Below are 12,107 nucleotides of genomic sequence, written 5' to 3'. Positions count from 1 at the left end.
CAGCCTGGCAAGAAAAGGTGGGAAACATTTAGGGAAGTTTTTAATGTTTAATAATAATAATAATAATATTTTTTATTTATACCCCGCCCTTCCCGTTTCAGAAAACCGGGCTCAGGGCGGCTAACAAGTTTGAAACACATAATTGATGCAACAAAAAACAGCACAAAATACAGTATAAAAAGTGAATAACAATAAGTTCAGAATTCAAAAATCAATTTAGGGGGAAATGTTTTATTCTGTTTTTAATCTGTTGGGAGCCGCCCAGAGTGGCTGGGGAAACCCAGCCGGATGGGCGGCGTATTATTATTATTATTATTATTATTATTATTATTATTATTATTTAATTACAACTACAACAATTACCAAAGGAATGAGATAGGTTTTAGGTTATGTTATGCCTTTAAATAGGTTATGTTATATTCTGGATTATGTTATGTTTTATAGATTATGTCTGAATAGGATGAGAGTGTTGGAGATACGTGTAAATGTGTATGTGAACCCGGTCTTTGGGGGGGTGTTTGATTTTCGTTGTTGTGTATACTGTGTATATACGGACAATGACAATAAATTTATCTATCTATCTACCACCCCTGCCAGGTAAAGAGGAGGTGGCTGGGATGACTCAGCAGGGCCCGCCAGTGTCCCACCTGTGCAACTTACAGGGAAGGCGCTTGTCAGCCAAAGTAGAGAGAATTGGAAAAAAGGGGGAGAGCGCAGGACGGTCCAGCAGCTTTTCTGGGCTCTGTTTGGCTGCTGCTCATAGGAAAGAGAGCTTTTTAAAAATAGCTTTTTATTATGATTTTTAAACTGTTATTCTTAACCACTTCGAAGTCAGTGACAGGGTACTGCACCATACCAAATACCAAGCAAAAAGGTAATACAGTGGTACCTCTGGTTAAGAACTTAATTCGTTCCAGAGGTCCGTTCTTAACCTGAAACTGTTCTTAACCTGAGGTACCACTTTAGCCAATGTGGCCTCCTGCTGCTGCCATGTGGCTGCCACACGATTTCTGTTCTCATCCTGAAGCAAAGTTCTTAACCCGAGGTACTACCGTATTTCTGGGTTAGCGGAGTCTGTAACCTGAAGCGTCTGTAACCTGAGGTACCACTGTAAATAACAAGAAAAGGAAAAGACGAGCCACGAGTATAAATCAAAACATCTAGGTTCGAAGTGTAAGAAATCCCACCAGTTGTCATAGCAACGTTCTGGATCCTCCATCACCCTAGAAACACACAGTTTATTTGTATCCCCCCTCCCCCATACAATAGCCAAAATCCCCAAGTTCTTTTTCCACACATCCAAAAGCAGATAAGGAAGAAAAAAACCTGCAGGGCTGAGCTCCAATGCATAAACATGCCCTGATTGCACTCTTGCAATGATGTCAAAGCTAGCCTTCGCCTTGCTAGGAAACTAAGCCCTCAAAAGAAAGAAGCGCTTTCTGAAGCTCCTTTCCTGCCCAGGCTTGGTGAAGGCTTTTCCTTGCAGGAAGCCCTTGCAGAGCCTCATGCCCTGCTCCACCCCAGGGGTAGTATGGGGTGTTTTGCCTCAGGTGCTGAAACAATGGGCCTCTCCTTCGGTGTTAGGTGCACCTGCTCCAAAAACTTAGGGTTGTCGTGTTGGCATCCACCAGGAGACAATTGTGTGCTTTCATGTGAGGTCAGGCTGTTGGATGGTTGCAGTGCTTGCTGTGGCTGTAGAGACCGACACAGGAGAGACATGTTTTGTTGCAGCTGAGGGTGTCTGGTTGTGCTGCTGCAGATGCACCATGGCATTTCTTAGAGCCAGCGTGGTGTAGTGGTTAAGAGTGGTGGACTCGTAATCTGGTGAACCGGGTTCGCTTCTCCGCTCCTCCACCTGCAGCTGCTGGGTGACCTTGGGCCAGTCACACTTCTCTGAAGTCTCTCAGCCCCACTCACCTCACAGAGTGTTTGTTGTGGGAGAGGAAGGGAAAGGAGATTGTTAGCCGCTTTGAGACTCCTTCGGGTAGTGATAAAGCGGAATGTCAAATCCAAACTCCTCCTCCTCCTCTCCTCCTCCTCCTCCTCCTCCTCCTCCTTCTTCTTCTTCATCTTCATCTTCTCTCTGTGCTCCTCCCAGCAGTCATTCTTCCTCTGGTCACTGCTAGGGATACTTCTTCTTCTTTGGCGATCCTTCGTAGCCGAGTAAGATTGTCTTCCATAAACACGGTTTTAACAATGAAGCCACCCCCACCCCGCAATTTTATCTCCAGTCCTCAGAGTGGTTTTATCTCAAAGGACCACAAGGAGAGCCTGCTGGATCAGGCCAGTGGCCCATCTAGTCCAGCATCCTGTGAAGTGAAGGAGACGTGACAGGAGTTGATGATGCAGGTGAGCTGCGCATAAGCAAGCTGATTGCCAGCTTGGCAGAGGCTCTTTTTATTAGCAAGAATATGCACACGTTTAGGAACAGTCTGACCTTTAGCACTTTTGCATCATGAGCTGACACATACGTTTCCTCTGATATTTGCGAGACCTGCTCCACCACATCATGTTCCTACCAAGTGGAAAGTGAGCCATGCCTCTGCAAAGGAGGCAAAGGTCAGAGACAAGAGTGTGACGTACTGGACAGGCTGTGGCCTGTCCATGTCAGGCAAGGTGTGCCTCAGCCCTGTGAACATCATTCCTACAATCCTGTTCTCACAGTGGTCAAACAGAAAGACCACAAGTATGATTTGAGCACAGCGCTCTCCCCTCCAGCAGTTCCATGCAGCTGGTATTCAGAAGCAAACTGCCACCAAATGTGGAGGAATGTCCCCACCAAAAAATCCATTGAGAAAGAGCAACCAATCCTATCAGGACCTCCTTGCCCTATCTGGAAGGCCACCAAAGTCCACCGTGATTTGAGGAAAGATGAAGATAGAAAGGCCTAGATTGGGCCGGACACTAAGACATTTCCCCCAGGTTGTGTCAGTGTGGTGTCAGAGAGTGTGGTGTAGAGTGAGCTTAAATAGAGCTAATCCCCTATAGAGCTAATTGCCCCACATAGTTGCCGACATTACCCCTACGGGAGAGTCCACCTCTCCTATTCTTGCAGAGATAGGATTCCCACGTACAGGGAAGAAACAGAATTGTTCTGATTCAGTTGGAGGGCTTTTCTTAGGTTCTTCTGAGCACAGTCCAGGCCAAATGCCCCCCTTCACTTTGAATCATGCCAAACTGTGGAGATGCTCACCGCAAACATATTTTTCTCCAGCTTTGCACCTGCCCCTTGAATCAAGCGAAGCCTCTGGGAAGTTGCAGCGGCAAAACTTCCACCATTTGCAGTTATGAAAATCATAGTGATTGCTTCTTCTGAAAGCTCAAGAGATGTTCCTGGAGATTGCCTAAACATCAGAACCAATAAAAGCATGGTGTTATTCGTTGCAAAGCTTCTGGAAAGAAAAGTTGGTGCAAATCATATTTTTCGTGTCAGAGGCAGGGTGAGTCAAGGTTTAGAGCAGGTGAAAGGTTGGGGGAGTGGATAAATATTTGCATGGCATTGAATGGCTCCAAAGCCATTGCTGAACACCAGCCAGATTGGGACAGTGCAGGACGCAGAGGCAGAATGAGATCCCTGCTGATTCTCTTACTGATTCTCCTGCTAATGCCCCATGGAGCCAGTGGCAACCTGAAGGCAAAATGCACCTTGAAACTGGTCAGGGATCAATCTGAAGCACCCAGTTATTACCGGCCTGGAGATTTTATGATCAGTGGGATCGTATCTCCAACATCTATTGATCAACAACATCCATATGTCTTTTCCGAGACCCCCTTCACAAGGATTAAGCCGTGAGTAATTTTTCTGCCATCAAGGGAATGGTTCCTGTTTACCAAAAAAATTGCCTGTGGTTCTTCAGAGGTTGCTGGACTATTTCCAAGGTGTCAGCAATTTATTAATCTTATTAGGATAAATAAATGACAATAATTTTGAGGAATGCAATAGTAGACCAATGGTAGATCCTGTAAAAATCCTTCTTAGCTAAATATATTCTTCTCCATTCCAGCCCCTTTTCCCCTTTTTGTCATGTATTTTTCAATTACAGTGGTACCTCGGGTTAAGTACCTTATTCGTTCCGGAGGTCTGTTCTTAACCTGCAACTTTTCTTAACCTGAAGCACCACTTTAGCTAATGGGGCCTCCTGCTGCCACTGCGCCACCGGAGCGCAATTTCTGTTCTCATCCTGAAGCAAAGTTCTTAACCTGAGGTAATATTTCTGGGTTAGCGGAGTCTGTAACCTGAAGCGTATGTAACCTGAAGCGTATGTAACCCGAGGTACCACTGTATAAGGTTCAGGACAGAATTCTCTTCTTGCCAAAGAGCAGGGAAAGCATGCTTCAAATGAAACAATCTAGTCTTGGGGATCTTCCTCAGTAGAGGAGTCTCCAAACTATGAACTGTTCAAATTTATCACACAGGTTTCGTAAGTAAATAAATAAATAAATAAATAAATATGTATTGATGAGTTTGGTGCTTCCTTATCTGCACTCAAATTGCACTAAAGTACCAGTCCTTTTTAAAGAACAGTTGTGGAATTTTTCACACACTCTTTTTGAAATGGCCAAGGCCACTGAAACAACAGCAGCCCTTGCATCCATTTCCCAGTATTTCATGAACTTTTAAATTGATTTATTTTTTGCAGGGGAATATTTAAGTCCTACTGGTACGTCTTGTCCTTCTTGTTCACCATCCAGGAGATCAACCAGGATCCCAGGCTCTTACCCAACATCACTCTGGGCTACAACCTCTATGAGAACTATTTGGATGAGAGGATGACTTCTGCTGCCATGCTAGACTTGCTTGGAGGAGGGAATAGCAATGTCCCAAACTATATCTGTGGAAAACAGAATAACCCGCTGGCTGTTTTTGAAGGGGCCGATTCTGTAATCTCAGAAGAGATTTCAGCCATGTCAGCCATCTACAAAATCCCACAGGTATGAAGGGAGGACAAGAGGAGATAGAAGATATTTGTCCTTTCAGCTTAATAAAGACGTTCCTTATCATGAAGGTACAGCAAAATACTAATGTCTTCTTTCTCTGACTAGATCAGCTATGGTTTCACTAGGCAGGTTCTTGAAGTTGAAACCCAGTCCCCTTTTGTTTATCGGATGGTCCCCAGGGAAGAAGCTCAGTACCCAGGGATTGTCATGTTGCTCTTGCATTTTGGGTGGACGTGGGTTGGCCTCTTCGCTCCGGATGACGACGGTGGAGAAAGGTTTGTGCGCACCTTGGTGCCTCTGATGATCAGCAAAGGGATTTGTGTTGCTTTGTCAAAAAAAGTAACTCGGATAGATCTATATGACATGCTTTCCCCAAGCGAACCATTTTTCATCTGGAGACAAGTCGGCGTATTTGTTTACTATGTACCTGCTTACATGGGATTGGGACTAATCGTTGCACTACAGGCGCAACATGGGAAAGAAATTGGGCCCAAAGTCTGGATCACGACCCCTTTTCAAGACATGAACTTGAACTTGTCTATTCATCCTGATGCCTTTCAGCATATCCATGGATCTTTGTCTTTTGTAATGAAGTTGCAGATAAGAAAGACACCTCAAAACTACAAACCAGATTCCTACCTCCTTAGGCAGTTTTGGAAGGAAGCATTTCATTGTTTATATTCAAAGCATGTGTTGGCCGCGAAAGGTCGGGCAAGATGCACAGAGAAGCAGAAACTGGATACTATGCCTCAAGAGGAGATGGAGAGAGCCATGTCTCAGGACAGCTCCAGCACTTTCTTTAGTGTTCTAACTGTGGCACATGCCTTAAAAGTTGCACATTCATCTAGATCAAAGTTGATGACGCTGGTGGGTGGACGAGACAAAAGGCTAGAGCCATGGCAGGTATTTCCTCCCCCTTCCTGCAAATGGTAATCCCTTGTCCCAAATTTAGCAGTGAGCAAAAATGTTCCCTATCAGGATTCCAGATTATGTGGCAACCATTATGAGGGCTCCCTTCAGATGTTTGTGCAAGGAAGAGGAGCTACTCAGTATAGTCAAATGTCCAACTCATGTGCTGATATTGAAAGTGGTTTACACCTGTGAAAGTCTTCTCTGCAGTGGCCCCCGTACCGTGGAATAACATTCACTTGAGATAAATTGGACAACTGTGGCAATGGCATTATGTCAGCTGGTTAAAATATACGACATTCCCAAAGACTTGTTTTTAGAACTGTCTCTGTTGGGCTTTCTGGATATCTGTTGTGTTTTTTATACTTCGTTGGAAAGCACTCAGAGTAGCTGGGGCACAAGTAATAAATTGTTGCTGTTGTTAATGGTCTTTGCTTGAATTAACCGTTTTATCAGTAGAATAGAATGGATATGGTTTGTGGCTGACATTAGATGTGCACCGGCCCTAAATAATAACAGCTGTTGTAGAATTAAAAAACAGCAACACCTCATTCACCAAAAGCTCTTTTATTTTGAGAGCTCAGGAGTTCATTTACTTGTGTGAGAGTCAGGATGGTCTCTGAGCTCATACAGTACAAGAATATGCATGTAAAATTTCAACACGCAGGGCACATGTAAACTTCCCCAATTTTGCAATGGAAAAGTACGAGTTAGTTTTGACATGCAGCAGCAGTTCTAAATAAAATTATTTGCACTTTAGTGTTAGTTTGCAAGCAATCAACTTGCAGTTACACATGAAAGCATAACAATAGGAAGCTTTTGTTCCAAAAATTGCAGAAAGCTTCACCCTTAGTTCAGGCCAACTTGGTTTTAATTTTAACTGTGGCAGAGTTCATACCTTTAAATCATGGGTAGGCAAACTAAGGCCTGGGGGCTGGATCCGGCCCAATCACCTTCTAAATCCGACCCGCGGATGGTATGGGAATCAGTGTGTTTTTACATGAGTAGAATGTGTGCTTTTATTTAAAATGCATCTCTGGGTTATTTGTGGGGTACAGGAATTCGTTCATTCCCCCCACCAAAAAATATATAGTCCGGCTCCCCACAAGGTCTGAGAGACAGTGGACCGGCCCCCTGCTGAAAAAGTTTGCTGACTCCTGCTTTAAATCCAGAACCAAGCTTACTGATTTATCTGACAGAGCTGAAAGCAAGCGGGACTGAGATATCCAACACACTTTCATAGTTTCTTATTGCTGGTGTTTTCACTGTCATTGCAGCTTCACCCTTTCCTAAGAGAAATCCAAAGCTCAAACACTTCCATGGGCAGACTGTGTTTGGATGAGAATGGGGAGCAGCCAGGCAACTATGACATTGAGAACTGGGTGATGTTTCCCAATGCGTCTAGCACTCGAGTGAAAATTGGGAGTGTTGAGAGAGAGGCGTCCACTGGCATAAAATTCACCATTAACCCCGGAGCCATTGAGTGGCCCAAACAGTTCAACAAGGTAGTGAACATAACAGAGTGGAAAGCTAGGAAAGTTCATGCTCTTCTTTCGCACAACTGTTACAAAACAGCCTTGTAAGGTGGACCAATTGTATCTTAACTACCCAGCAATAGTTGCCTCTACCAATCCCTCTTGCCACAGGCAGCAACCCAGACGGGAGGGGAATCCAGGATATTCAAAGAAATCCTAGAGTCTGGGGATCCTGAGAAAATACATCCTGTGTTTATCAGTTCACTTGGGGTGTAATAATAATAATAATAATAATAATAATAATAATAATAATAATAATAATAATAATATTATGTATACCCCGCCCATCCGGCTGGGTTTCCCCAGCCACTCTGGGCAGCTTGAAACAGAATACTAAAATACAATAACCTATTAAACATTAAAAGCTTCCCTAAACAGGGCTGTCTTCAGATGTCTTCTAAAAGTTTGGTAGTTACTTTTCTCTTTGACATCTGGTGGGAGGGCGTTCCACAGGGCAGGTGCCACTACCGAGAAGGCCCTCTGCCTGCTTCCCTGTAACTTGGCTTCTTGCAGCGAGGGAACCGCCAGAAGGCCCACGGCACTGGACCTCAGTGTCTGGGCAGAACGATGGAGGTGGAGACGCTTCTTCAGGTATACTGGACGGAGGCCATTTAGGGCTTTAAAGGTCAGCACCAACACTTTGAACTGTGCTTGGAAACATACTGGGAGCCAGTGTAGGTCTTTCAAGACTGGTGTTATATAGTCTCGGCCGCTCCCAGTCACCAGTCTAGCTGCCGCATTCTGGATTAGTTGTAGTTTCTGGGTCACCTTCAAAGGTAGCCCCACATAGAGCGCATTGCAGTAGTCCAAGCGGGAGATAACCAGAGCATGCACCACTCTGATGACACAGTCTGTGGGCAGGTAGGGTCTCAGCCTCCAGCTCCTGGCTCTCTCTCCCAGAGATCAGAGCAGCTGGCTTTTCTCCATCTTCTTTTTGTATGTTCTGTCTTCTGCCTTGAGCCTACATTTGTATTAAAAGGTGGAATAAAAATGCTGAAACAAGCAAGCAGGTACACCAAAGTGGTTTACCTCTGATGCTGTTTTGCATTAAAAGTACTTCCTTGTTAAAAAAAGAAGTGGTTGTGCTCAGTGGGTTCTTTCCAGACTATGAATGAATTCCATACACAAATGCTTCCAGCACTTTCCCCTTGATGTACCTTCTTCTCTTTATGCTTAGACTGTGCCTCGCTCCAGGTGTACCAAAAGCTGTCAGCCTGGATACGCCAAGGTGGTTCAGGAAGGAGAGCCGGTTTGCTGCTATTCTTGTGCTCTGTGTGCGGAAGGGACAATCTCCTCTCAGGAAGGTGGGTGACTTCAAGGGAGAGGGTGTTCCTTGAGATGATAGAAACAGTGTGGAGAAGCACTCTGAGAAAGCTTGTGCTCCATATATATCTCTGGAGGACAAGCAGTTACAAGTGAAGGTAGTACAGTGATACCTCAGGTTAAGAACTTAATTCGTTCTGGAGGTCCGTTCTTAACCTGAAACTATTCTTAACCTCAGGTACCACTTTAGCTAATGGGGCCTGCCGCTGCTGCCACATGATTTCTGTTCTCATCCTGAAGCAAAGTTCTTAACCCGAGGTACTATTTCTGGGTTAGCGGAGTCTGTATCCTGAAGCGTCTGTAACCCGAGGTACCACTGTAGAACACAGATGGTTATGGATGGTTTTTCTACTCCGCAGATGCAGAACTTTGCACCAAATGCCAAGAAGATCAGCATCCGAACAAAGGCCATGATCAATGTATCCCTAAGATTATCTCTTTCCTGGCTTATGAAGAACAGTTGGGGATCATCTTAGTTTCCACTGCCCTGTTCTTATCTTTAACAACAGGCATTGTGTTTGGAATTTTCATTAAATACAAGGAAACTCCCCTAGTCAAAGCCAACAACCGGGACCTCTCCTACATCCTCCTCATCTCCCTCCTGCTCTCCTTTTTGTCCTCCTTCCTCTTCATTGGCCAGCCAAGGAAAGCAACCTGCCTTCTCCAACAAATGGCCTTCAGCATCATCTTCTCTATTGCAATTTCTTCTGTCTTGGCAAAAACCATCACTGTGGTGCTGGCCTTCCTGGCCACCAAGCCAGGGAACAGGATGAAGAGATGGCTAGGGAAGGGTCTGGCCAACAACATAGTCATTTCCTGTTTGAGTGTCCAAGTTGTCATCTGCACCCTGTGGCTGGGACGGTCTCCCCCATTTCCAGACTATGACATGCACTCACAGCCTAAAGTCATCATCCTACAATGCAATGAAGGGTCTTCTGCCATGTTCTATGGTGCCCTTGGCTACATGGGCTTCCTGGCTGCCATCTGCTTCACAGTGGCTTTCCTGGCCAGGAAGCTGCCTGGGGCCTTCAATGAAGCCAAGCTGATCACCTTCAGCATGCTGGTCTTCTGCAGTGTTTGGGTGTCCTTTGTTCCCACCTACCTGAGCACCAAGGGGAAATACATGGTAGCCGTGCAGGTCTTCTCCATCTTGGCCTCCAGTGCTGGGCTCCTGGGCTGCATCTTCATTCCTAAGTGCTACATTATCGTGCTGAGGCCTGATCTGAACACGAAGGAGCACCTGACCACAAAAACTTAGGATAGCTTCTGTTAGGATTGTAACAATCCTGTGTTATGCTAATTATGATCCTGGAGTGTTGTGTTTCATCATTGGACTTTTTTGGGTAAAATTGGGGACTTTTGAGTAAGTTTGTTTCATTTGGAGCTGGGATTTCTGGATTAACCCTGAGCCTCTGAAAATGCAGTTCTTTCTCTTAGTGATTGTTAGCTGCCTGAGAGTCACAGCCCCTTACCTGGCCCATAATCCCTTGTTATATGTTGAAGGCTGTGTGTGGCAGTATTATTTGTACCCACATGAATACGAAGGAACATCTTTCAGCTGTCCCTGTCGTGGCGTTCCATCTTCTGACTGAGTTCTAGAAAGCTAAAGCAATCCTGCCCTGAGATTGGCTTAGTGTAGACACTGCTTTCACTTTCAGGTACTGCAGTTGGTCAGTCTTTTGTGGTTGTTGCTCTTTGTCTTCTGTGTGGTCCTTGATCTCATCCAGCCATTTCTGTTTCAGTTTGTGTCTGTCTGTGTCAGTGACTTGGTGGCAGGGGCGGAGCTACCGGCACCTGGAGCAGCGCAGGGGCAGGGCTAGCTGCCCACACAGCAAGCATCCCTAGCTGCCCGCCCCCCGTGCAGATAGCGTGGGGGTGCGCCGCTAGCCACCCATGCGGAGAGCATTGGGAGGGGTGCCGCTAGCCGCCCGCGGCAACATTGTCCCTAGCAGCCCACCGCCAGTGCAGCAAGAGTGGGTTTGGGTTGGTGGTGGCGTGGCGATTTCACCCGCCCTCACCACTGACCCCCGGTGTGACCAACCCCCCCCCAACCTGCCTTCCTCCACCAGTGCTTGGTGGTAAAGTATCAATCCTAAATTAACCCTAGCTGCCTGTGGCGATCACACAGGGTCCCCGGACATTTCACCATCTATTGATCCCTGTGTCACCACTTGATTTCTCGCTGCCACCACCCAGGCCCTACCTGGGACAATACTGAGTCCAGTTCGGTTTAAATTGGAACTTAAACTTCTGTTTATTTATTGCAGTTTAACAAGCGTGTGGTTTCATAAACAGGATCGGTCCATTACAATCATGGGGTGCCTATCCAGACCTATAACTTCCGCTACCTGCTCTCACTCACTAAACCACCTCTCAGATATTTACTTGTCTGCCTAGCTCCTAACTGTTCCTGACTCAGCTTATTTCTCTACATTAACTCAACCTACCCACAGACTCCATCCCAATTCACTCCCACTCCAACCAACCACCCAACTCCCAACGAACTCCTCTCTTCGCCCCTCCCAGAGCTGGTTTTATAGTCCCTCTGACTCCACCCCCCGGGTCCTGATTGGGTAACTTGCTTAACTATTTCACCTCCAGCACTCTCATATGTTCACGTCACACTGACCACCGCCTTCCCACGGAAGCATCATCCGTAGCAGCCCGCTGCCCACGCAGCGAGCATGGGGTGGGGTTAGTGGTGGCGTGGCGATGTCACCCACCCTCCGCACTGACGCCCGGTGTGAACCGCACCCCCTGCACTCGCCTTCCTCCACCAGTGCTTGGTGGTAAAGTATCAATCCTAAATTAACCTTTATAGATTTCTCTGTGTGTACACGACTAAACGTCCCTAAATTCTCAAATAAACTTTGATATATTTATTGGGTAACAGGATCTCTGTGTTGCTGCTCTTTTACTGTCTTAAGAAACCTATGTTAATAAACTGTATTGAGGATTAAAAAGAAGAGTGGACTGTGTTGCTGGCTCTTAAGGAAGGGGTGTATTAAACAAAGGTATGAAAGGTCATGGGATTGTAGAATTGGAAGGGAACCCAGGGGCCATATAGTCCTACGCACTGCAATGCATAAATATTACAGTGCAGGCTTTTTGCAGCAACAGCAGAAGCTTGTGTTTAGAATTGGGAAATTGCTCGGAGTTATTCCACTTGCAGAACAACAGCTGAAAAGTTTTTATCAAATAGTGGTGTCTCCAGAGGCTGGACATCAGATGCTCCAACTATCTCATGATCAGTCAGGACACTGAGGAATTGTGTGTGTGTGTGTGTGTGTAGGCTCTCAGCAGCATAGTGCATATTTTCCCAGGCACAGTACAAGAAATTACCTTGCCTTGCTCTTGATTCTGATGTTTAGTTGATTGGTTTCACAGGCAATCTTTGGTCAA

General features: G+C 45.8%; 1 protein-coding gene across 1 annotated transcript; it reads left to right on the top strand.

The window, feature by feature from the left end:
* The first annotated feature begins 4 nt into the window (after window positions 1-4).
* Window positions 5-10,481, top strand: LOC310756676 (vomeronasal type-2 receptor 26-like). The gene is made up of 5 exons (XM_083601224.1): window positions 5-17; window positions 4,693-4,932; window positions 5,044-5,841; window positions 8,560-8,686; window positions 9,065-10,481. Exons 2-5 carry the CDS (start codon window positions 4,771-4,773, stop codon window positions 9,961-9,963), a joined length of 1,986 nt encoding a protein of 661 aa, XP_083457350.1. The 5' UTR covers window positions 5-17; window positions 4,693-4,770; the 3' UTR covers window positions 9,964-10,481.
* The last annotated feature ends 1,626 nt before the right edge of the window (window positions 10,482-12,107 follow it).

The sequence above is a fragment of the Podarcis filfolensis genome (assembly GCF_964270895.1).
Source record: "Podarcis filfolensis genome assembly, chromosome: 2".
Taxonomy (NCBI): domain Eukaryota; kingdom Metazoa; phylum Chordata; class Lepidosauria; order Squamata; family Lacertidae; genus Podarcis; species Podarcis filfolensis.
Note: the sequence above shows the minus strand (reverse complement) of the source record. Positions and strands in the feature narration are given on the sequence as shown.

Bases quoted from the DNA above. Each gene is read 5' to 3' on its own strand.
- LOC310756676 (XM_083601224.1), top strand. From the start codon at position 4,771: ATGACTTCTGCTGCCATGCTAGACTTGCTTGGAGGAGGGAATAGCAAT. The intron at 4,933-5,043 runs GTATGAAGGGAG...TTCTCTGACTAG, and splicing joins CCATCTACAAAATCCCACAG to ATCAGCTATGGTTTCACTAG. The intron at 8,687-9,064 runs GTGGGTGACTTC...TCTACTCCGCAG, and splicing joins GACAATCTCCTCTCAGGAAG to ATGCAGAACTTTGCACCAAA.